The 26,622-nt window shown below is 42.0% G+C and overlaps 1 protein-coding gene across 6 annotated transcripts in view; it reads left to right on the plus strand.

Annotated features, from left to right (window-relative positions):
- The window catches only part of TFEB (transcription factor EB), an 89,176-nt gene that overhangs the window by 52,194 nt on the left and 10,360 nt on the right, over positions 1 to 26,622 (plus strand). For all 6 annotated transcript variants that reach the window (XM_053247210.1, XM_053247209.1, XM_053247207.1 and 3 more), the window contains 7 exons: positions 12,696 to 12,938; positions 15,077 to 15,325; positions 16,900 to 16,977; positions 20,510 to 20,630; positions 20,842 to 20,898; positions 22,300 to 22,375; positions 24,464 to 24,611. In XM_053247210.1, coding sequence (XP_053103185.1) covers positions 12,744 to 12,938; positions 15,077 to 15,325; positions 16,900 to 16,977; positions 20,510 to 20,630; positions 20,842 to 20,898; positions 22,300 to 22,375; positions 24,464 to 24,611 — 924 coding nt within the window. In that variant the 5' untranslated portion in view covers positions 12,696 to 12,743. The remainder of the gene's footprint in view (positions 1 to 12,695; positions 12,939 to 15,076; positions 15,326 to 16,899; positions 16,978 to 20,509; positions 20,631 to 20,841; positions 20,899 to 22,299; positions 22,376 to 24,463; positions 24,612 to 26,622) is intronic.

A 26,622-nucleotide genomic window follows, 5' to 3' on the forward strand; every position in this document is an offset into this window, starting at 1 on the left:
CCATGTGGCTGTTGTTAACAAAAATGACATTTTCAGTGGGAAGCAAGCCTCTCCAATATGCATTTTTGTGAACATGTAATCTGATCTGAAGCCATAACCATAAGAGTTTGCTAAAGTTTCTGCAGTTGGTGTATGAGATGCTCCAAGAGGAAGGAAAAATCAGCTAGTGATTAGGGTACTAGACTTGTGTTTGGGATAGCTATCCTTTAGGCCCTGCTCTGCTACAGCAACTTCGGTGATGATGCATATTTCACATCTTTTTTTATGTGTCAAAAATAGGGGGATTACATTTAGAGTGAATACTGGTGACGATTTACCAGGTAATTATTGTGACGGGCATGCAAACATGTAGGGAGTTGGCCACCTATAGCATCTGCCAGTATTGTGGATAGAATTCTGCCACACATCCTCACCCAACAAAGAATCTAAGGAAGTAGGAAAAGAGTAAAATTCTCCTCCTGGTACAGATGAGCTCACATAGTGGGAATATACTTACCATTTATCCAGTTAATGGCCGTTCATGGTAAAATGACAAGCTAAGGCTTATCATTATAAGGCTTATCATTATAAGCCTTCCTAAGGCTTATCATTATAAGCCTTAGGAAGGCTATAGGAAGCTTTTCTCCCAGCCAAATGAAGGGACATAAGGAACACCTTCACTCAGGATCTGAATTTCTGATCTGAATATCTTCCTCAAGTTATTATCCTTAAGGTCCTTCCCCTTTCTTCATTTCCTTTTCCTTCTCCATTATCCTCTGTCTCCCCATTGTCCTCTGCCATTGACATTCTCTGTTGAAAGGAGCTGGAGCCTTGAATCACTAATTCCTTAACTTAGCCATTACCATCAACCCCCTTTTTAGATTAAATATCTTGGCACCTGAGGGGAAAAAAACAAAAACAGAAGGAGGGAGGAAGTGTGATCTGATGGAGAAATTCAATTCTGGAAGCCCTGGTTTTCTGCTCCTCTGTGCACTTGATGCTGAGCAAATTACTTAAATCTCTTTGTGGAGTGGCTTAGCCATTGTAAAATGGGCAATAATATCTGCCCCTGGTATTTTGAAAATGTGAGATATTCTGTGAGGCATGTGGATCTTGTAGAAGAGCCAAAGGGTTCAAGACAAGCAGGGCCAGTTTTCAGCACCTCTGGGGTGAATTCACCTAAACACTTTGTCTTGTGGTTTAGTTGCTGGTATGTCCTATCTGCCACAACTTTCTTATGTCCAACAGGGTGTCTGATTCATTTGCTGCAAGCTGAAAGCTGCAGTTTTACACCACTCAGTCCACATTGGAAGGCTTGTAGGAGGATGTTGAATTGCAGTTTATTTTTGCAAAGAATGATTCAGATAACCTGTTCACAAGCATGATTGGGTACAGGCAATGAATTAAAAGCACTTCATCCATGAGCAGCATGGTTGTTCCATTCAATGCTAAGTGTGCTGTTGTCAATGGAACTTGAGCCTTTGTAGTGGGTGTTGGGACCTGCCTGTTTCCATTATCTCTCTGTGCCCAGTGTGAACTCCATTGTATTGTTTGTAGATGCCTAGAATCCAGGATCATCTACTGTCAGAGATGTGGCAGATTTATGTGGCCCTTGTAGTGTTTTGGATTCATTGTATATAAACTGCTGCTCCAGTGGGTGTACAATGGTAGGTCATCCAGTATGGAGATTTAATTCTACAGTGCATAAGAGAAAAATAACTCAATAGCAGACTCTGATAATCACATAAACCTTCAAATACTGATATTAATCATTACAGAAGCAATGACATTCCAGAGAGTTAAGGAATCTCCTCTTATTAGTGCGGCCACATTTGGAGAACTGCATACAGCTTTGGTCACTGTATCCTAAGAAGGATATTGTAGAACTGGAAAAGATGCAGAAGAGGGCAACCAAAATTATCAGGGACCTGGAGCACCTTCCTAATGAGGCTAGGCTACAGCATCTGGAGCTCTTTACTTTGGAAAAGAGTCGACTAAGGGGAGACATGATCGAGGTATAGAAAATTATGCATGGAGTGGAGAGGGTGGACAGAGAGAAAATTTTCTCCCTCTCTCACAACACTAGAACCAGGGGTCACCTCATGAAACTGAAGGTCAGGAAATTTAGGACCGACAAGAGGAAGTACTCTTTCACACAGTGCACAATTAATCTATGGAATTCTTTGCTATGGGATGTGGTGATGGCCACCAGCTTGGATGGCCTTAAAAGGGGCTTAGATAGATTCATGGTGGACAGGTCTATCAATGACTGTTGGCCATCTCCAGCCTCAGAGGCATGATGCCTCTCAATACCAGTTGCAAGGGAGCAACCGCAGGAAAGAGGGCATGCACATACCTCTTGCCTGTGAGCTCCCCAGAGGCATCTGGTGGGCCACTGTATGCAACGGGATGCTGGACTAGATGGGCCTTGTGCCTGATCCAGCAGGGCTCTTCTTATGTTCTTATTCTCATGTAGTTATATTAGGTCAGTGCAACAAGGCAGCCACGATTAAGGATTACTACTACCAATATCTATATATGGATTTCCAACAAAGGTTTGTGCTCAAATGAAGAGTGAAAATGAAGTAAAGCCCTGTTTGGATGTCATACAGACCTCTGGGTTGGTGGCAGGGGAGGCTGATATTGCATGCACTTGACATCCACACATTCATTTATATCAGGGCTTCACAACTTTGGCTCTCTGGATGTTTTTGGATTACAACTCCCATTGTTCTCAGCCACAGTGGTTAATAGTCACAGATTATGGCCAACATCTGCATGAGGGCCGAAGTTGTGCAGCCCTGATTTATAAAAAGCCTCTGCACATATCCATGTGTGCAGTTATATGCCTGGTGGCACTTTCTGACCTTATAATGAATTTGTGGTGGTTGAGCATGTGTGATTTCCTCCCACCCCATGCATTCATGTAACGTCAGAAAATGACTTCTGTCTGCTGAAGAGTGTGGGAATCTTTTGCAAGCCGCATTCTCTGATGAATGTATGCTTTTGTCCTTGTATGTTCAGTTTGTCTTCTACCTGCTATGGTGCTGCAGTTCCACACAATCGTTCTCAGGTGGTAGATTTTAAAGGATGTTTTCCTTCATATATTTGTATGCATAACAGAAGTATATGTCTTAACTCTCAGGTATTTCTCTAATAATTAGCCTCAGAATATAAAACTTGGTGTTTCTAATATTCTGCTAGTGAGTATCCCCTACTGTTTTGCTCTGTGTGTGTGTGTGTGTACATACTTCGGATGCTATTTTAATCTCTTTCTTATTATTGTTCAAGACTCACATCAGCTTCTCTCATGATACATTGGTGTTCTCTGGTAAATTGTTGAGGAATCTAAAATCCTATGAATTGGGCTAAGTTGTAGTTAGAGCCCACTGATTAATTTTGTCTACACAAGCCACAAATGAAGGCATTTTAAAGAGAGAGACACAGCTCATTTTTAACTTCAGGGTTTTTTTTATTTTAATATACAGTGGCTGACATCCAGAGCAATGAACTACTTGTTGAATGACATTGCTCTATCACAAAACCATTGCACTAGCTAGTGTTGAGTCTGGAATTTGTGCTCCAGACTAGTGTTGCACTGCCACAAGCATGCTTGCAATTGCACAACTGTGGCACATCGCATTTATTTTAATGGGGACATTTGCACAAGAACACAATTCTGCAAATGCCCATTTTTAGGGCAATTAACATGTTGTACTAGCACAAATTTGCTCGCTCTGCCAGCAGTTCGTTGCTCTAGATGTCATCCACTGATTTTATTGAATGAGTCAAAAGACAACTTGCAACATGTTTGAAAGAAGAAAAAGAAAAACCCCAAAACAAATGGAAATGTTTAAAGATTTGGCTATGGCCAAAGCTCAAAGGAATGCATAGTGACAAGGAGGAAAACCAAGGGCATTCATCCTCACAATATCGTTGCATGTGAAATAAAGTTACTATGCAACTTGCAACTAATTAAGGGCCCATTTGCAACATTCATTTTAAGTTAATGTTTGACCTGCTGTCAGTGCCACCCCATGGTTGAACTGGCTGTTTGATTGTTTCAAGATGTTTTTATCATAACATTCCAAATTCCTGTGAACAGACTTTTCAAGTACATTATGATGAAGAAAGCAACACAGACCGAAGTCTGCATACACATGATTCTTGATATAAACTTGAAAATAAAATATCACCATTCCTTGGTTTTCTGTATGACCTGCAAATACATTTTAAGAGGACTGTGTTGTTTAATCATATGAAGTCCAGGCTCCAGAGATCAAAAGGAAAAAGAGAAAGACCATTGGGATTAGTTTTTTGCCCTGATTGAAAGACTACACTTCTCAGGGTCCTCTGAATTCAAGTGTAAAATAATTCTGATTGGGAATTTATTTCAGTGATATATGGAGGAGGCTCAATCTTGTTTATGTAAGTGGCATTCATGTCCAAAGGTTCCTCAGCTGATGCCTGAGCCTGCTACCCTTCTTACTGTTCCATGGTAAGTTTTCATTCTCTTTCCCTCAGACCTCCTGTCATCTTTGCCCACCCATCCTGTGAGTGAGTCAGAGTGAAAGCAGAAGCTGATGAACGTTACGAAGGGTGAAGCCAAGCAAAGCCAACAGGGCTATTTTAAAACTCTCTTGGTTTCCAGTTCTCCTGTCTTTTGTGCAGGACCTAGGCTGGCCTTGTCTAGGTCAAGCTCTCATTTTGAGGTGATAAGTGCTGAAATTTCCTGAGGGTAAAATTTGCAGTAGAATTTTCTGATTGTTGTGACTGTGAGATGGTTTGTCTTTCAAAGAGTAACTTCACAAGAGTAGGGGAGAGGCCCACAGTGGAGGTCAAGAAACAACTGAGATGCATGAAGCATTGCAAGAATATCTAAACAGTGAATACTTTCAAAACCAGCGAGATATACCATGTTAGCAGAGCTACTATCTTTAGCATTTAGACCAGTGATTCTCAAACTTGGTTCCTCAGGTGTTATTGGACTTCAACTCCCATAATCCTCAAGCAAAGGCCACTGAGGCTGGGGATTATGGGAGCTGAAGTCCAATAACACCTGAGGACCCAAGTTTGAGAATCACTGAGTTAGACTTAGGGATTTGGGGGGGGGGGAGATGTTCATGGTACCTGTCACTCTATGAATGCCTAAGACACTATTTTTTATGTGGCCCATGTCTACTTGTAGTTCATGACATGCATCCAGGTGATTTGTGAGCCCACAACAAAAATAAATTCCAGAAGGGTGGCCTTGTAAATCTGTTGCAGCAAAACCCACAAAAAAACCTGTGAGATAGTTTAAAGACTAATAGATTAATCATGGCATAAAATTTTGTGAAATAGAGCTCATTGAATTAGAAGTGTTACTGTCTGTTGGCAGTTACTCTTACATGTACACACACATACACAGAAACACACAGAGAGTTAAGCAGTGAGGCTCAAAGGCCATGACATGCAAGAGGTACAGTTTGAGATGTTTATGCAAATCTCAAATGTATACAAGGCACACCGTTCTTATCTTGTGTACATTTGAGATTTGCATAGAAATGTCACAAAACCTGCCTCCTGCACTTCATGGCCTTTGGGGCCCACTGCTTATCTTCCCTCCACTCTCCCACCTCCCCACTCCCAATCGAACTCATGTATAAATCTGTCAACTGAGGATAATTTTTAATGTTTCTGATGAGATAGACTTTAGTCCACAAAAACTGTGCCTTATAAAAAAAATTAAAGGCAACCTTTACAAGATACACAAAGTGAAAGGAAGGAAGTATTACTAGGTAGCAGGTAGGTGTTGCTAGATCGTTGCATGCTTCATGTTGAAAAAATATTGATTGGTCAAGACATATTTAGGACTCATTTGAGAATTGATTATGAATAGTGGTATTTGACAGACAGATGCTTCAATGCCATGGAGGATGCACAAATGCAGCAATGCCTATCAAAAATTTATCTCCTGCTTTACCAATATGAAGTCTACCATTTTTCTCTTTCCCTCCAACCTTGTGCTCTGCCTTGGAAGGTACCTATGTGTTCAGTTAAGCACTGAGGAGTTATATTTCCAAAATATGGGAGTACAGCCATGTGTCTTTGCCCTAGCACCCTGCCTCACACTGATCAGAGGCTGATCCAAGTCTGCATACCCCCCAAACCCCATCTTTAAATTCTACAAACTGCAGACCACTGTGCACTTCTAATGGTGCCCCCTTCCAACCCCATGTCCTCCTGTTGTTTAGCATACTATCTAGCCTGATGAGTTATTCATTATTTATATAGTGCCATCCATGTACGTAACACTTTACAAAGTTTACAAAGAATGAGAATTCTTTAGAACTTGAAAACTTGCTATGTAATGCTTTGTGGCTCTTAAGTTAGTCCTGACTGGACTGCTATTTTTTGATTGCTCCTTCCCCTTTCCTTCCCCCATCCCCCATGCATTCATTCTTTTGGTTGGGACACACAGTACAGCTGCATCAGTACAAGGGAGTTGAGCTTTAATTCTGAAAGCCTTTCCAGCAGTATCCCATGTGGCAAATACACAGTAAACATTTGATGATCTACACACCAGAACGGTCCACAGTACAACCAAATTTAAGAATTGCTTACCTGGAGGAATCTTCTTGTGCCCCAGACAAGTAATCAAGGTGGTCAGTGAATGCATTCCATGTTGGCTGCAGGTCTTATTGGGTTGCATGGACATATCCCCAGTGTGTAAAAGCCTCTGGAAAGAAGTATTCTCAGTGTAGTACATCCCTTTGGAAGCATATTTTTCTGGCATCACCAGGTTCACAACAGCTCAGCCTGGTAGTCAGTGTAGTATATTTTCTAGGCAGACAAAGTTCATGAGTCATAGGAAGAACCAGATCCTCACTGACTGTCTCTTTCACCCTTCTGGAGCAAAATTCTGCTGTAGATAATTCCTTTCTTCACATCATCCAGTAGTTGTTGATTCATATATAATTTATTTTTTGTCTAAGCAGGCTTGCAATATTTCTCTGTGCTAGAGGAGAAAGAAATGTTTCCAATATTTCTTTCCCATATACTGTGGGTATATGAAGGTATTGGGTAACCTTTATAAAAGACAGAAACATTTTATGGTCTTCCATTTGCGTCAAAAAAACCCCAACCTGTAACATTTGCCTAGTGTTCCATCCTAAAATAGTAATATAAGGTTCAAAAGTTTCTACTTTTAAAAGATTTGTTTCTTCACTTCCGAGAATCAGTCTCACAAAGTTGGTAGGAAGTCATGTTCAGAACTGGCCGATGGCCGTTACAAAATAATCTAAATTTTGGTGTCAACTAAAAATGCCAGTTGAATGCTCAGAATATAGCATGAGAACAGGACACCTTTGCACAAATATCATTCTTGATTATGATTGTCACCACTGGGTTTCTACAAAAATGTAGAGTATTTGGGCAAGGATGTGAGTAGTTAGTGGGCAAGGTGGTGTGGGCTAAGGACCTCACATGATTAGGAACTGCTATCTGGGAAGGAAACCAGCATGCTCATGTCTTAATCCATGGAATAGGCTGTTCAGGTAAAGTGTTGTCCAAGCCAGCTCTTTGATAAATAAAAAGGTCCCCCCAATTAACTGGGCATCAAACCTTTAAAATGTTCATTATTTCTAATGCAAGTATGTATAAAAATGAAGGGTGACAGGCATTATTGTAGTAAAGGTGTTCCTCCTTCATTCTCACACAGGAGAAAATTCCATGTCCAAGGCAGTCCTGCTGTAATACATGTGCATAATCTTAAAAATAAAAGAAAAAATTATCTTTCCTCCAAGCTTCAGTTTTATTCATATGCAAACCTATGCAGATTTAATTGGTTAATGACTAATACTTTTATGTTTATGATTGAGTAAAACGTTTGTGTTTAATCAACTAAAATGTATTTTATTGGATGAAGCAGTCATGACTGATATTAAACACGAAGGGGCATTAGTATAAATATGTATGATACAATTTTTAATATGAAATTATGTAGTCATCTGCTGGCACAGATGTAAGACATCTGCTTGCTCCCCCTACCAGGAAAAGTCATAACTAGAACTATAATTTATATACTAAACGTGCATAAAAGTGTACTCTAAAATAATTTCATTGAAAAATATTTGTTCAAAATATCCTAGTTAATCTCACCATTTAATAGGTGGAACACTACAACCATTTGATTATGTACCTTTAAAAAAACATTAAAATATTCACTTGTTTTGGCCAGAGTATGTCTTGAAAAATGTGTATATTTTAATGGATGTCTCTGCAGTCCTCAGAGACATATTTCTGGAAGGCAAAGAGCACTAACAGAGGCAGAGGAAATATTAGCAAAAATTGTGCCCTCTCCCTCCGCACACACACTCTGCTGCTCGTCAAGGCAGTGGCATATGAGGAGAAGTATTCCTTGCAAAACTTCCAAAGGTCAGATTGGTCTCAAAGAGCTGCTCCAATGACAGCAACAGGAGGCCATCTTGACACCTTGATAATCTGCCACCTGAGGTGACTGCTTCACCTCTCCTCACGAAAGGGCCATTGCTGATGGCATTGGATGGCTGCTCAGCATGTTAGTCAATGAGACAAGTTAGTCATGATTAACATAAGCCCCTTTAATTTCAGTTGGAGTTAGTCATGACTAATATAGTCCAAATGTTGCCTACTGAATACTGAGCTGTTCACTTTTGGATGATGTTCACTTCATTCTTCTGTCATTTTGAGATCTATTGGATTGTATAATAAAGAGTGTAAAAAAGCACCAAAAGCATAATAAAAGGGATGTGGGGTGTGTAATGAGTAGTTTCTCAGGGCACAATTTTGGGAAACTTTTCATATGTGATAACATCTTATAATTTGTTTGAGGTTAAGCTGTTTTATGAGCTAGACCATGGATTCTCAACGTTGGGTCCCCAGATGTTGTGGGACTTCATCGCCCATAATCCCCAACCAAAGGCCACTGGGGCTGGGGATTATGGGAGTTGAAGTTCAATAACATCTGGGGACCCAATGCTGAGAATTCCTGAGCTAGACTGTCTAGTCTATGAATAAGTTATCCATCCTTTGTATGCTGGTTGTTATGTACTGCCTGTGTTATGACAGCAAGAAGGAATATGATAGCATTATCTATACTCAGATAGGGTTGGTAAGCTCTTCACACCCCATGCCTGAGGAAGGCAGTGAGCAAAAGAGCTGAGGCACTTTGAGGACAAAGGCTTAACTAGCAGGGTGTAAACTCCTGCATGCATATTTAGGAATCCGTATAAGCCCCCGGATTCTTTCTCAGAAGTACTGAGCATGTCCTGCAAAAGTTTCAATGAACACATGTTTCCTGCAAGAGTTTTCATATTGCAAATTGGTGCTACCTTCCCTAAGCCTAAGGCATAGGGTGTGTTCAGTCTAAACTACTCATCAAAACAACCCCATCAGAAGTTAGCACTGGCATGTGCCATGATTAATCCCCAAAACTCATTTTTCTTGTGAAGCAGCCGGTGTACGGTGTAACCACCATACACCGGCTGCTTCACAAGAAAAATGTCCTGCATAAACCAGGCAGGTCCCCTGTTCTGATCTTCCTGCAGCCATGAATTCACTGGGTGGGCAGTTTAGGCAAGTCACTGATTTCCAGCCTTTGCTTCTCTGTAGCATTTTTTGTCTTGCCATATGGTCAGGAAATCAGTACACCCAATCCCCACCTGAGTTCTAAATGGGGATACCTTTGGAGTACAATGTTGACTTTCTAACTTGCAGAGCCCAAGGAGATACGACGAGATGGAGTTGGCAATTCCCCTTATCCTCTAGAAGAATTTAGGAAAACAGTTGGGCTTAACAGTATAGTTTTCTCTTTCACATTTATCTGGCTGTTGGTCATAGTCTCTGAACTTCTCCACGCAAATCTAGGGATGGTTGAGGCCTCTATTGCTAACATGGGAAGCAGTGACAGGACTAGGAATGTAATTTAGTTCTCCTGTACTCTAGCTTCTGGACCATCTTTCATCAACCTCATGCCAGTGTAAACAAGGCCCTTATCTTTTGTCTACAAATCCACCTGCATCTCTTGGCTGGAAGTCTGACAGGATTACCTCTGTCTCCATTCAGCAAAGTTTAATATAAACCTTTTGTCACCTGACAGGAAAGACACGCTAGAAGGGCAGTGGGCTTTTATTCACTGGGTCAGTGCAGGGTTTGTGTAGTGTAGATTAGTGTAGAGGGAAGATTAGTGTAGAGGGAAAGCGGATTCTTTACTCACTTTGACTCTAACCTTTTTCTTTTTAAAGTCAAGTGAGTAAATAAGGAGGGTCATACCAGGGATTTCCCCACTAGTGTTAGCAGCTGGTAAGATGAAGAGAAGGAGCGATACTGACATGCATTAAACAAAAAAGTTAAAGTTAGTTTTACTTTCTATCAAAGAACTGGGCCCATTTTCAGAAGGCACAAAATGGGAAGTCTGTTTCTGCCTGTAGAAGGGAGAGTGTTCTTTTGATTAGTCTGTTAAATGGTATCTTGAACAAGTGATTACATTGCTGTTATTAGATGTTATTGTATGACAATTACTGGATTACATTTATATTATTGAATGTGGTGACCTTGGGAGCATTCATGCTTTGTACCTAATTTCCCTATTTGTTATATGATGCAAAAATACTTTTCAAAGAATTAAGAGTAATCCTGTGTGCCAAACTCCCAACTTTAAGGGAAACCCTTGTATAATGGAAGGAAAAAGACACTGGTACAATTTCATGCACTGTATTAACGTTAGTCTTATGTCTGTAAATGTTAAGTGAATCAGCTTGTTTTTCAGTTAAGGTGAACTTTCTTCTTGTGAGCACAGGAAAACTGGTGAAAAACAATCCAAACATTCTTCCATGCACCTGTGCCCCAATATTCTAGCAGTGCCTCAAATAATAATTCAAAAGAGGTAGACTTAAATATGCTTCCGGACAAAATACAAAGTGCTAGTTATAACTTATAAAGCCCTAAACGGCTTAGGCCCTGGGTATTTAAGAGAGCATCTTCTTCACTATGAGCCCCCACCCATTGAGGTCATCTGAGGAGGTCCAATTAGCGCCAACTTGTTTGGTGGCTATGCAGAGACAGGCCTTCTCAGCTGCTGCCCCAAGATTGTGGAATGTGCTCCTGCTGAGATACGATCCTCGCCATCTCTGGCAATAAAAAACACACACCTGAAAACCCATCTTTTCGACCAAGCTTTCTCGGCTTTTTAAAATTGTCTGTTTTAATTTTATGGTTGTTTTTAAACTGTTGGTTTGTTTTAACTTTTATATGTGTTTTAATTGTTTTATCTTAACTGCCCAGAGACGAAAGTTTGGGCGGTATATAAGTTCTTAAAATAAAGTTTGAAAAAAGTTTAAAATAAAGTTTGGGCGGTATATAAGTTTTTTTAAAATAAATAAATATTTCTGGCTTAGATTTTCTTGGCCTACACCAGGAGTTCTCAGATGTGGGTCCCCAAATGTTGGACTACAACTCCCAGCTTCACCAGCTACAATAGTTGAAGGTAATTGTGACTGGGAATGATGGGAATTGTTGTCCAACAACATAAGGGAGTTATTCATACTTGGCTTCAGGCTTCAGGGTAGACGCTGAGCGAAGCCACTTTGAAGAACACTAGTGGCATTGAGGGAAGCAGCCCCTCCCCCACCTCTGCTCTCGGTTTTATTTTGAAACAAGTCCAAATGGCATGCTCCATGTTTCCCTTCTAGCCAATGGGGGGGTGGGGCGGAGAGAGCTCCTGCAGAGAGAGATCTGCATTTCTGAAGAGAATATGCCTCTTATCATGCTAATGATTCTACATCAGTGCCTCTCCCATTTGGCGTTTTTTAAAAAAAGTAGCTTAAAACCAGCATTTTAAAAACCCGGATATATTTCAAGATGAGCTAGAATTCGCATCACAAAGCCCAGTTTGTGTGTGGAGTGGGTCCAAAAATCTCGAAGGGACTTCAACGTAAGGTTGGCTGATGTGTGAACTCACACACTCTCTTCTGGAGGTTCGGGGCAGAAGCCCTGTGTGTAAAGCCTCCTGGGGACGCAAGTTTGAGAACCCCTAGCCTAGATAGACATCTGCACCAAACTCATGCTGGGAGAGAAAACTCTATGAAATTATCAGAGTTGTTTGCTTTGACAGTTATTCAAATGTAAATATAAAAGGCAACCTCCCCTTCAAACAAACAAACAACGCTCCCCCCCAAAAAAAACCCCAGCAGTGAAGTGCTTTATGTTGCTATATCTTAAGAAACAGAATATCAGAATATTGAGGGGGGTGAGTTTGTTTCAAATTGTAATTGACTTGCATCTATAAATTTCGTACAATGAACAACTTCCATATGATCTGAGACCTTGCAAAAAACTTTAATTTGATATAGCAAATAAACTTCTTGCAAAGTTTATCTTGTCTGACTTACTGCCAGCAACATTTGTATTTAGGAATTATGCTGCGAAATTGACCAGAACAAAGGAGGTTAGGTGATAGGATAGTAAAACATCTACAGTAAGGGGAATCTGTTATATAAGATAGAGCTAAGAAAACTGTTGGTGCTGTACTCATAATCACTTGTGTGTAACTCTCAATTTCAGTGAAGGTGCACTTCATGATTAATCACATTTTACAGTCCATGACAAGACACCTACTACTATAAAATGTGGCATTTAGTTCTTTTCTAAATCCATGTGACTAGATCGTACTTTCTCTCCTCACCCCCACTCCCCAGAATTTTAAGTGTCCCTTGGGAACTGCTGACAGACCCAAAGTGTGCACCATGGCCTCACGCATTGGTTTACGGATGCAGCTCATGCGAGAGCAAGTACAGCAAGAGGAGCAGCGGGAGCGCATGCAGCAGCAGGAGATGATGCATTACATGCAGCGACAGTCAATGGGAATGGCTCCAACCCCTGCCATCAACACACCAGTTCATTTCCAGTCACCACCTCCTGTGCCAGGAGAAGTCTTAAAGGTACAGTTCTAGCAGATGAAAGCTTGGCAATGCCTAATGAAACAAATGTTAAAGGATGGGGCATATATATATATATTTTAAAGAATTGAGATTTGTATGCACAAAGATTATTCTTTATTGATCAACTGAAGTCCCCATGCCTTTGGAAGACCATTTTGCAGAGACATGCATCATGGTCTCTTTTGTCATAGCCCCCAGATTAGGGAACTCCATGCCTTTTGAAGCCTGTTTGATTCCCTCACATATGTGTTGTTTTTTTAAACACATGCTTAAGCTGTTTTTTGTTTTGCTGAGCATTTGAGTTAGTTTGAATTTCCCCCCCTTTATTAGTGTTTGATCCTGCTGTTCTCATAGCCTTTTTCATTGATTGTACATTGTTTTAATGCTTTACATTGTTTTAAGTATTTTGTGATTTTATTGATGTTTATTTCTTTTTATGAGCCACCTTGGGAGTTGAAAGATGGGATAAAAATCTCTATATAAAATATAAATACAAATAAAACTGATCTTTTTGATGAATATTTCCTGGAATGAGTCAAGTGACTAAATGACTATTTATCACTTTGTAGTTTTCCAGATTTCTCATTAAACTCCTGTGGACATTATTTCAGCAATCTACAGAATTTTGGCTGTTGCCTATAATTGCTGTAAATTTTGAAATATGTCACTGTTATTTGGCTATTTTGTATGTTATATCATCACAGTGTGAATTTTGATTAATCGTCTATATGAAATAACAATATACTTTTATGGTTATCCCTATTGTTTTACTTCTGTCTCTTAATAGTGAGAATGGTTACACAGATTGTTCTTATTATTTAAACAGCACTGTTAGGGTTGTGGTTCATTAGAGAGTTGTATAGTTCCTATTGACAGGTTTCTGTCCCCAGAGAGCTTACAGTCTAGAATAGACAATGAGGGGGAGGGGAACGGGGATGTGGGGGGAATGTGAACAGGCATCCACAAATCTACTTGCCAGCTCGCCGGTGGTGAGCACCCACCCTCAGGCCTCTGGCAAGCAAGATGCCCAGCACCACACAGATATGACCAGAGATCTCATTTCCTCTGCCATTTTTGAGAAGGCAGGAAATGGCAGGGATCCTTTCTGAGCAGTAGGAAAGGCTGCTCAGTATCCATCTCCCATCTTACCCATCTCCATATCCCAGTGAGAGAACCCACTTTTCTCCCGCAAGATCTCTGCATGTGTGCCAGAAGAGGGTCTGAGGGAATTTGTGGCAGCCACAAATAATGGCTGGCTAGTGAGCTATGCCTTCATTTGTGGATCCCTTAACATGAGCAAATGCAATATGTATGCTTAAAGTCTTGATTACAGTTGGGGGTAAGGATTGAGGGCATAAGCTATAGCATGGATAGCCAACCTGAGGCTCTCCAGCTGTTGCTGGACCACAGTTCCCATCATCACCAGCCACATTTTATTCTGGCTAGGGATGATGGCGAGTTTACACAGTCCAACAACAGCTGTTTTATTTTATTTTATTTTTAAATTATTATTTTTATATTTTATATCCCGCTCCTCCTCCAAGGAGCCCAGTGTGGTGTACTACATACTTGAGTTTCTCTTCACAACAACCCTGTGACGTAGGTTCGGCTGAGAGAGAAGTGACTGGCCCAGAGTCACCCAGCTAGTATCATGGCTGAATGAGGTTTTGAACTCGGATCTCCCCGGTCCTAGTCCAGCACTCTAACCACTACACCACACTGGCTCTTTCAGACAGCAGGCGAGTTTACAAAGAGGGTTAGGGTTTACTGTGAGTTCAAAGTTGCCCAAAAAACCCGACACAAAAAGTGGATTTATTTACTCTAGATATAAATCAGCTATGCTCTAACGTGCAATGAAAAACATGAATCATGTGTGAAATGCTCCCCGATAGCTCGCAGGGATTTCAGAGTAAATCTGGCCAAAATGTGAATGCAAGCCTCCATTCTGGAGGAGATGTGAGAAAAAGGCCCTGAAAAGCTTCAGGTTGGCCACCCCTGACCTGTAGACTTGTTGAGTCAATTGAGAAATAAAACCTTCCCCCCCCCCCCCCGAGCACCTATTCTGTTGATGGTTTTTGCTACTTTTATAGAGCAGCTCTTTTTCTCTTCTCTCCTCACTTTTGAATTGTTGTTTTTAGGTTCAGTCCTTCCTGGAGAACCCTACCACTTACCACCTGCAACGGTCACGAGACAAGAAGGTCCAAGAATATCTGTCTGAAACCTATGGGAACAAGTTTGCTCCACTGCTCAGTGCCCCTTCTCCCAAGCCTCCCCCTTCGGCCTCACCTGGTGTGAGGCCAAGCCACGTCATGTCCTCTTCTGCAGGCAACAGCACCCCAAACAGTCCAATGGCGATGCTCAACATTGGCTCTAACCCAGAGCGGGAGGTGTGTAAATCATATTCATGGGAATGTGGGGATTTGTTGGAGAATTAGTTAGGAATTAAAAAAAAAAAAACAGGGGCCCACATATTCTGCTGCCTAAAGCAGGTGGTGCCGATCCACTTACGCTGCTGTGGCTTCCTAATGAAGTGCTGGCTATGTTGTGCTTTTGTGCAAGAGCACAAATACTTAAAGCAGTGCACCTGCACTCCAGAAGCACTACTTAGATCAATAAGATGTCACTTGAATATCAGCAAAGAGTGTTGGATCAAAGTAGTGCTTCTGGAGTCCAGGCACACTCCTTAAAGTAATTGTGTTCTTGTGCAGAAGACTGACAGTGCTTCGTTAGGAGCCTGGAGCATGGGTGGATCCAGACTGCCCACATTAGGCTGCAGGACATGTGGGCCAGCATATAGAGCCTGTCCTGCATTTGCTGGCACCTTTTATAGGCAGCAGTCGGAGCACTTGCTGGATTGCTGCAGGTGAGGCATTCACATATTTGCATCCTCGCATGAAAAAACAACAACACCCACCACAGAAAATTAGCACATAAGGGGGAAAGATGCTAATAAGTTGTACTTGAAATGACATTCAGGGAGGTTTGGGTTTTTGTGGGGGGCAGGGTGTTTAAATATAGAGAAGAAGAATTCAAACATGCATCCCCCCTCCTGGAATCTGAGGTGGTAAAATCCCAACTACAGCTATACCATGTGATTCTCCTGGTTGGGTAACCTGGTTTATAAGAGGGCAAACAAAAAGAGAGCAAGCCTTTTTACAGGAAGTAAGAAAAGGGAACACTGGCTGTGGGGGAAATTTTCATCTCCATCCTTTTCAGCAGGAGATGCTGCAGGGGACTTTGAAAGCAATCCTTATTTATGAGGACCAGATATCATGTTATGACAAGCACATGATTAGTTCTTCCCTCCTTTCTGTTTTTTAAACTCTGAAATAGCAGCTACTGCTATATGACAGGCGAGACAAGCACATGATTAGTTATTGCCTCCTTTCTGTTTTTTAAACTCTGAAATAGCAGCTACTGCTATATGACAGGGGAGTCAAGACCATGACGTGGGTGGTTGAAGGCATGAACCTTTGCGCCCACTGAAGTCCCAGTCCTGATTCCCACCCACTGCCTGCCATGACACTTTACAGTTTTAAAGAGAGTGCACAAGAGCCAATCAAATGCTTGTCAGAAAGTGTAATTTGGCTCTAAGACACATTGATATATCTGTTTCCCATGTCTGTGAGCATGCCTGCATTGTGTGTGTGTGTGTGTGTGTGTGTGTGTGTGTGTGCGCATGTGTGCACGCGCAAGGGGAAAACTCACAATTATCAGTGGCTTACATTCTGCACAGCAAGCAGAGTACCCAATAAGGTTGTGGGCTCACTACCTTCTTCCACCCCACTCAGCTGTCTGTCTGCACTCCTAATGATGGTGGGGGCTCTCTGCGCAGCTGACACATTGCATCAGAGAAGCTGCGACCAGCTCCCATCATTTCTGTGGAATGCGGCTTGCTGAGCAGTATGTAACTGGGTTGACGAAATCCCTTCCATGTCTCAAAGGCCACTTTTTCTTCCAGATAGATGACGTCATTGAAGACATCATGCAGATGACTACTGCGGGATGCATTAACCCAGAAATTCATATGCCCAATACTGTGAGTCTTGGGTTTGTTTATTTGTTTGCCTCTTACTGTCAGGCAGGGAGGAAGGAAAGCTAGGAGACGGTCATATCTTGATTGAAAGGTGGTGAAGCTTTAGTGGAGCGTTATTCAAACCCTTCTGGAGGAAAAGAAAATCAGCAATGTGCTCACTCAGTGGATCTCTTTGGATGCTCTCCCCCCTCGCCCCCCTCCGCACACTACTACCTCTGTGTATGGTGAGATTCAGATATCTTCTCCCTCGCCCCTGTTTTTTTCTTTTCTTTTTGCAAAATCCCAGTATAAATCCTGTTGATGGGACTGCAAAGCCCATGCCGGTGTGGATATTGAAGTAGCTGCCAGTGTTTGTGCTGCTTTGGCACTAATGCAATGGTTTCTTCCCGCTTAACAGTTGCTGAAAATACCAAAAGGTAGCAGAAGATGTGCACGCATCTCTCTGGATACTGGATATTCAAAACTGCTATACTGAGACAAATCTTTGTCCATCTAGAACAGTGTTGTCTACATTGATTAGAAGTAGTCTGCTAGGGTCTTAGGCCAGCCTTGCAACCTCACATCCTTTTAAATGGACATGTCAGGGATTGAACTGGGGCCCTCACACATGAAAAACACCTGTTCTACTACTAAATTATAGCCTCTCATCTAGAGGAAGTGCCATAGTTCTTGCATGGAGTGAAACTGGCCCAGGAACAGGGGGATGGCACTGGAGGCTCAGCTTTGACAGTATGTCAAGGCCACAGCCTGATATTGTGTGTTCCATGCAGGTTCTGACCTGGTTGGGTGTCAGGCTGGTCATGGCAAGGCATGAGTTTCTGTGTGCATATACATTGGCTGAACCTCCTTCCCTTCACTCTAGAGCTGTTCTTGTTGTCATCCCTCTTGCATTCTAAACTCAGTAATGAATGCTAGTCTGAGCTTAAACTGAGGGCAACTGGCATTGTTGTGTGCAAGACTGTGGCCTGCAAAATGATTTTGTGAGGTTATCATGAAATGATTTTTATGAGGCCAGTGAAGACACTTGTGCTGCTTTCCAGATAAATTGACGTTTATTTGGAAAATCCTAAGAAAGTCAGCCCAGTTGATTTTTGAGAAAATTCCTACCTGATCTATAGCATGACCATGAAATGGGGTAGGTAGGTGTGATCATGCAAAGGCTAAAATATTGGTAATGATGATGGTTTCGACAGACCCTCGGACTCATGTGAGAACAGAAAATCTAGAGGTGCCACAGAGCTCTTGGAAATTCTCAGCCTAAATTAAAACCATAAACCATTATTACTCTAAAAATTCCAGATGAGCTACAGATTTATTTATTTATTACATTTATATACCGCCCCATCCAAACAACTCTGGGCAGTGCTAGAGATGTGCACAGAACTGTGGCAGGGAGGCTCGAAGACGGCGGGGGTCTCCCTTTAAGAATGGGGGAGGGTGCACTTACCCCTCCCCCCACTTTCCCCCCACTGGTGTCCGTGTTTCTCAATGCCCATCGGGGTGGCAGGGTACCTCCCTGCTGCCCTATTGCCCTCATCTTCTGGATATGACGGGAAGTCGCCAACATTCCTGCATGAGCCAGCACGGGTAAGTGCACCCTCCCTCACTCTTAAAAGGAGACCCCCGCCACCATAAAGGGCCTCCGAACCGGTTCCGTGCACATTCCTAGGTGATGCACAACAACAAAAATAAAACCCACAAATCAATCCTTTTAAAAACAATCATTACAGAACAATTTTAAAACAGCACAAAATCATTAACAATTAAAACATTTAAAACAGTTTAAAAACCCGGGAAGGCCAGGCCAAACAGATAGGTTTTAAGGGCTCTCCTGAAAGCCAACAATGAACTCAAACTATGGATTTCTGCCAGGAGTGCATTCCACAGCCCAGAAGCAGCCACAGAGAAGGCCTGCCTTTGAGTCACCACCAGATGTACTGGTGGTAACTGGAGACGAACCTCCTCAAATGGCCTTAATGTGTGGTGGGGATCAAGATAACCTGGCCCTAAGCAATTCAGGGCTTTAAAGGTGATAACCAGCACTTTGTATTTTGCCTGGAAACATATCGGCAGCCAGTGCAACTGTTTTAAAACAGGCATAATATGGTCTTTGTGGATTACCCCAGAGACCAGTCTGGCTGTCTTATAAAGTATAAAGGCAGCCCCATGTAAAGCACATTGAAATAGTAGTCAAGCCTGCAGCTTACCAGCTGATGCACCACTGTTTTGAGGTCATCCTTTTCAAGGAATGGACACAGCTGTTGAATCAGCCCGAAGCTGGTAAAAAGCACTCTTGGCCATATCCTCTGCCTGAGATACCAGGATGAGGCCTGGGTTGAGGAGTACCCCCAAGCTGCATAGCTGTTCCTTCTGGAGGAGTGTAACCCTGTCCAGCACAGGAAGATCTAATTCTTCCTTCAAATTCTGAGCCCCCTACAATGAGCACCTCCATCTTCCTTGGTTTCAGTTTCAGTTTGCTATCCCCCATCCAGTCCATTACTACCTGTAGGCAGGCATTTAGGGAATGAATGCCATTTCCTAATTATGAAGATAACAAGGAGAAGTAGATTTGGGTCTCATCAGCATACTGATAAGACCCTGCACCAAATCTCCTGATGACCTTACCCAGTGGTTTCATATAGATATTAAAAAGCATTGGTGACAGAACGGAGCCCTGAGCTCCTGTTTTGAGGAGCAACTGTCACCACTTAACAGCTCCTGTTTTGAGGAGCAACTGTCACCAAGCTCCACCATCTGGAATCTACCTGAGAGATAAGAGCATAACCAATGCAAAGCAGTGCCTGCTATCCCCAACTCCCCAGGTGATCCAGAAGGATGTCTTGGTCGATGATATCAAACACTGCCGAGAGATCCAAAAGAACCAGCAGAGTCACACTCCCGCTATCGATTCCTTGGGAAAGTTCATCCATCAGGCCAACCAAGGCTGTCTCAACCCCATAGCCAGCTCTAAAGTCAGTTTGAAATGGGGTCTAGATAATTTGCCTGAGATACAGAGGGAGAACTAAGTTTCTTTCCTAACAAGTGACAACTTATGAAGTTACTATGTGGCAGGAATCCAATGGAGCTAAGGTGCCCTTCACACATGCGTTTAGTGTTGTGGAACCAGTCCTTGTGGCAACATCCCACACTTCTATAGTATGTGTATGAATACTGGAACCATATGGGTAGGTCCTGTCTTGCTAGGAGGGAGGGCGACAATTGGGTATGACAGAACCATATAATTTGTTCTGCTCGTGTGGTTCACCACAGGAAAGCAGCTCCCATGCCAGTACAGTCTGTGCAAATGGGTCCTAAGTTGTCTGAAAGGATTCCATATGAACTGCATTCTGCAGTCACCTTATTTTAGGCAGTTTTTCTGAAAATCTTGCAGTCAGTCTAGTTTCACTGGATTCCCTTCAGTTTGAAGTAGTCCCCACCACTCACTGCAGGAGGTGGGGGGAATCTGACTGTTTGAATCCAGGGCCTCATAGCTGGCTGGTGCATTATTTGTTTTCTCCCTCCTTTTGTTTTCCAGCTGCCACTGTCTAGCAGCCATATGAATGTGTACAGCAGTGACCCTCAGATGACATCCCCCCTGGTGGGCATCACCAGTAGCTCCTGCCCTGCTGATCTCACTCAGAAGAGAGAACTCACAGGTAAAAGCATGGCAGTATGTGGCTAATGGGCTCATGCCTGGAGGGTCATATTCAGTCTCAGCTTTGCCTTAAGGTATACATCAGTGGGGAAACTGTGTGTGTGTGCGCACAGATGCGTGCGCGCACACATATGCACACACATTGTGTTAAACATTACTCTTGTTTCCATTGGCCCATTGATTTGCTTAACAGCTTGTGTTTTTGTTTCTAGATGCTGAAAGCCGTGCTCTGGCTAAGGAACGCCAGAAGAAGGACAATCACAACCTGAGTGAGTAATGGCTGGTTACAACTGTGTAGCTGGAACATTCTTTCTCATATTCTCTTTAACATTCACTATTCTTATTCCCTCTTATTCTAGATGAAATACCAAAAACATCTCTGGTTTGTGGGTTGGGTAGTAATATAGCATGGTGACATGTTTTAGAAGCAATTCTCTGATGCACCAGCATCAAAATTCAATTTCTTAGTTAATGCAAAAATATAGCTGTGCTGATGCAGAAAAGGACTCCAAAATGTGAATTTAAATGTTAGGAACATTCCATGATTAATGCATGTACAGAGTTGGTAAGTCCTCATATGGAGCTTTTGTTTCTCCTCCTGTGGTCTTTGACCTTTCCACTTGGCACAAAAGGATGATTGTGTTTTGGACAAGCCTTTTTGATACCTGATTGGCTCACAAAATAGGGTTTTGTTTTGTTTTTGCTATTTCCAGCACTGTTAAAGGATGAAATAATGTAAATGTGCTGCCTCAGTCTGGAGGAAATCTGCAATTGCACATGTGTGTGTTATGCATAACCCACTGCTCTGTTTAAACTTTGAGACAAACTGTTAAGATAATAAAGGTAGCTTCAGTTTGAGCTAGAGCAAATTAGTATCTGTGAGGAGAGGCTCCAGGATCTGCTGGGAGGAGATGTCTAATTTCTGTAGCAATCCCTCCCATTTCTTTTATCCCTTGAGCAGGTTGCACTTCCATCTATTTTTAAAGGTTCTTCTTTGTAACTATGAGGGCTAGAAACTTGCTCCCTTTAAAAAACGGTTGAAGTGGTCAAGTTCTGTAGAATGACTTGCAGATGGAGTCTGATACCAATGTTCTAATTTTTTAAAAAATCTATTGAACTTTTGACAGGGTGATTACTTTAATTTCAAACCATATCCTACATCTTCAGTAATCTTCTTTCATTCCTTTAAAGTACGATATGTGTCATTATGACTATGAATATTTACATACCACTTTTCAACAGAAGTTCTCAAAGCAGTTTACACAGAAAAATAAATACGAACTCATTTTCAACACGTACTAATTTACAAACACCCTTTCCTAATGCCTGAAATTCATCCTATTTTATTTTAAACCGTTTGGCTTAGAATCTTTAACCAGCTCTTTTCCAGTGAAACATCTCCCATTTAAACTTGCCTTATCACATCACTGTCTGTCCTATAATATTATTTAATGGAAGATAAAGCAGTGACTCTGATCCAGAGATGTGCATATCAAAAGTGGCCAGCACCTAGTTGCTCCACAGATACATGGCACTGGTCAGTGTTCTCAGAAGCTTTGACACTGCTAATCATTGGTTTGGGAAAGAATGGGCCAGTCCAGTTGATGGACATGGGATGTTTTAAGAAACACTCTGAACAAATTCCAACTATTTTCTTTCCCACTGTTTAGTTGAAAGAAGGAGAAGGTTCAATATCAACGATCGCATTAAGGAACTGGGAATGCTGATCCCGAAAGCTGGAGACCTGTAAGTTCTGGTAGAAGCTGCAGTTGTCTTGCTGTCTCTTAAAGAGCCACAAAGGAAAGGCACAAAGCTGAGAAACAAGACACATGGCAGGGTCCACACTTAAGTTCTAGGCCTGTGCAATTATTTGGCTTCAGATGGCCAAGCCTGTATAATGTACTCATTTCTCCTGGTCCCACATGGAGATGGCCATTTTCACCACCAACTCTGTGCAGAGGAGTGCTGTGCACACCACCAGGAAGGACTCTTAAAAGCAAACAAAAAACCTGGAGTCCAGGAAGGGCATCATGGAACTCTGAGAAGTATAGTCATCCCCAGTGCTTTCCCCACAGAGCTTTGTTCTGTGTGGAGGTGAGTGGTGGGAATGGGGCCAGGGAGGGTGAGCACTTGTATTCAGCTTAGGCCATTCAAAACCGAATAACTGCACAGACCTACTAAGTTAGTCATGACTAAGAAACACTGAAATAAATGAGACGTGACTAAAGTCAATTAATTTCAATGGGACTTAGTCTAGATCCTGCCCAATGGGAATAAGCAGAAATTATTTTCTTGTATTCACTGAAATAAATATTTTTATCTTCTTCCTCAAAATATCTTCTTAACAGTTTATGTTTTGTCTCGTAGTTAAAATGCCAAGCTTCTTTAAGCCTTAAAGTGAAAGATTCTCCAAACCAAAAAGATCTTAGAATTTGGATATATATATAATTTTTGTTTCCAAAACCACAGCTCTTTTGCTTCTGGAAATATATTGTTCTGTTTCTAGCCCTGTTTAAAATACAGTCCCAAAATGACCCATCTTAAGTCTCATCTTAACAGCACCATAATGTCTAGCAGAATTGGAGTATAAATCACAGTGGCTGTGCAGCAAACCCAAGTAACAAAATAACAACATCTCAAGTTTTGATACATGATGCATCAGCCAAAGTAGAGACTACACTGAAGTTTACAGTCTTTTTGTTACTACACACTTTTGCAAGTTAAATGCATTTTACTTTCAGTGTAGCAATCAGTCCTTTTTAAAAAAATGTCTGGAAAACATAAACATATTTGCAAATGCTTACTATTCAAGCTTGCTGCTCCATTTAAAAAAAATTAAATTCTGACAAAATAAGAAACTCAAAATAATTCAAAATTTTTAAATATTGTTGCTCATATGTCCAGGGTCATAGCCATAATTGAGCGGATGGGTTCAAAGAACCCAGGGCCCCCATCTCCTGAGGGGGCCCCAGCTCCACCTCTCCCTGTTTTCTTCATTATCTCCCTCACTCCAAGGGGCCACCAGAGAGAGGGGTGAACACAGGCCCCCTCTCCCCTAGCTATGCCCTTGCATATGTCTATATGTTAAATAAACGAATAAACCAAGTTGGTTTCATACGGAACCAATTTAGAAAGTTCTAGAATGAGTTCTCTCAGCTTTCACTAAATCTGATCAGATGTATCAATTTCTTTGATTACATATAGTATTTGTCAGACTCTCCTGATCAAACCTGAATGTAGTCTATATTTATAACTGCCCAGCAGCAAGGAGCTGTTGTGTGTAATGTATCAAGGAATAGCTTCTATTTAGCCTGTGATATTTAAGAAAGTGCTCCAGAAAGGACCTTTAGTAGCTCCATTCTGACCATTGCTCCCACAGTGCTCTCTCAGGTATCATCCCAACTTACCATGTGGCTGGCTGGTGGGGACAACTAAAAAGTATGCACAAAGGAATTGGTATTGTAGAGGTGCTGCTACTTTCTTGATTCCTAAATAGTGCTTGTTAGTTCACCATGCAGCTTTTTCTGGTACCAGCATCTGAGAGATTGCTTGCCCCATCTTAAAAGGTTGGCATTTTATTTATGTATTTTACTGCTAGTTGCTTCTGTGTGTTTAGAAACCCACATTTGATTTCCTAGAGGAAATTGTTTAGCCTTAAGAAATGTAAATAATTCATTGCATTTGCTTGAATCACTTCAGCTCGTCCCTCAGTTTGCTTGGACTTTTTTTTTTTAACATTAAACATATTCTGAGTGTGCTTGTCCCTAGAAATTTCCTTAATCTGGGAGTAATCTTTTTCAGTCTCAAATGCTTTACTCCCATGCCTTATCCCAGGGATGTACGCTGGAACAAAGGGACAATCCTGAAAGCCTCTGTTGATTATATCAGAAGGATGCAGAAAGACTTGCAGAAGTCACGAGATCTTGAGAATCATTCTAGGCGCTTGGAAATGGCAAACAAGCAACTCTGGCTCCGCATACAGGTGAGTCCCTCCCTATCTTTTTGCCCTTTGTGCTTCTAGAAGTGTTTCCTCCATCACTTTATGCATTCAGCTCTGGTTGTTAGCCTCATCTCATGGCCCCATGTTCTAAGAAGATATGATATAGGTTCACAGCCCTGGCTGCAAAACGTATTCTTACTTCAGCTGTCATGCATACATTCCCTCTATCAGTATAATTCGATTGGTAATGTGTAGTGCTTGTGTGCATTTTACTTTGCTGCTTTCCTAAAGAGTGTGTTCTCAACTGGCTCACAGGACCCAAAAAGCAGAAACACCCAACATTCACCTGCTGGTTTTAAAAATGAAAGCTGAGTGTTAGGGGTGTGCATGAACTGTGGTTCGAACACTGATTTGGCATGTGGCGGGGAGCAGGAGTTTTTAGAAAGGGGAAAGAAGGATGCTGCCCCATCCAGCTTCCTGCTGGGTGGGTGCCATGTGCATGCTGGCATCATGTAGGGGTACTTGGGCCAAGCACCACACCAGCAGAAAGCTGCATGGGGCGGTGGAGAGCATGGACCTGCTCTCCCCTTTCTTCAAGCTCTTGCTCCTCTCCCCACACCGAACCGATGCTCGAACTGCGGTTCATGCACACCCCTACTGAATGCTGAGGAACAGTTTGTGAGAATATTTTGGTTTTTGTTGGGTTTTTTCTTTAAGCCATGCCATCCTATAAGATAACAGTGGCTGACATTGTGACCAACAGTGCTTACGTAACAAGCAAAATTGCTGTAGCACAAAAAGATTGCATAGTTGTGCTAAATAAAGGCAATTTGTAGAACTGTGCTTTTGTGCTATTGCACTCTTGCACTGAAGTTCCCTTTACAGCAAATGAGGTGTGCCAGAGGTTACACAACTGTTGTGCAAACTCAGGCATGCTAGCAGTTATGCAACACTAGTCCAGAACTCAAGCTCCAGAGCTGTGCTAAGCTAACACAAGAGCTTTGCACTAGCACAAAAGGATGTCAGCCATTATTTTAACGATAAAAATATAGCCAAGCTAAAAAATAATGAAAGAAGGAAGAACTTCTTGTCATATCTGAAGTAGCGCTATAAAAAGTTCAGGAAGCAGTAAGCCTTAGTTTTTAAGGTGCCCCAAGACTCTTTGTTGGTTTTGCTGCAAGGGCCCCAGATTTTATAATCTTAGTGGTTTAGGTGATGCATAGCATTACAGCTCCATAGCGCTATATCCTAGGCCTGGTATGGACTTCAAAGCAGGCTCTGAAAACATTCTAAAGCCACTGGGGATGCAGCATTTCCGCAGGTTTCCCCACTGTCACAAATGGGCAAACCTGTGAAAATGCTGCTTTTGCCACTGGGCTTCAGAACAGCATTGGGGCTTGCTTTAAAGTCTGCAACAGTCCCACTGACTATATACGATATCCACAAGCCTACCAGAGCTAATACAGGTAGTTGGCTGATGGAAGTTCTCAAAAGTAGGTTTAGTTTTCAGGTATTCTTAAAAAGGGAAGAGTTGCTGGTGATACTGGCTGACATCCTAATGAATGATGTGTGCATGCAGCCAAAAGATGCATGCCTACAATAGCTGGGCTCCTGCTTCTGAAGCATGGATGCTTGCACGTGGGGAGGGGAGGATTTTCACTAGGGATGTACACAAAACCAGTTTTCCCGGTTCGAATTCGAACCGGGTTCAGACCAGGAGGGGGAGGTTTGGTTTTGGTTTTGCTCGAACCCCCCACTGGTTTGGTTCAAATTTGAACTGGTTTGAACCAGTTTGAACCTCTCCACACCTACAAAAGTGGGTGGGGTGGTAGCTGTCACCCATGGGTACCTACGACCCAAACCCCAAAGCAATCGGGGTTTGACACGATTTTTTATGAATTTTTGAAATTCATTACATTTTCCCCCTCATAGGGTATAATGGGACAGCCCATTATTCCCTATTGTGGAGCACTCATGGGTGCCAACAACCACCCAAACCCCAAAGCAATTGAATACTCCTATGACTTTTTATGAATATTTGAAATATTTATAA

The sequence above is a fragment of the Hemicordylus capensis genome, chromosome 4, assembly GCF_027244095.1.
Source record: "Hemicordylus capensis ecotype Gifberg chromosome 4, rHemCap1.1.pri, whole genome shotgun sequence".
NCBI classification, from domain to species: Eukaryota; Metazoa; Chordata; class Lepidosauria; order Squamata; family Cordylidae; genus Hemicordylus; species Hemicordylus capensis.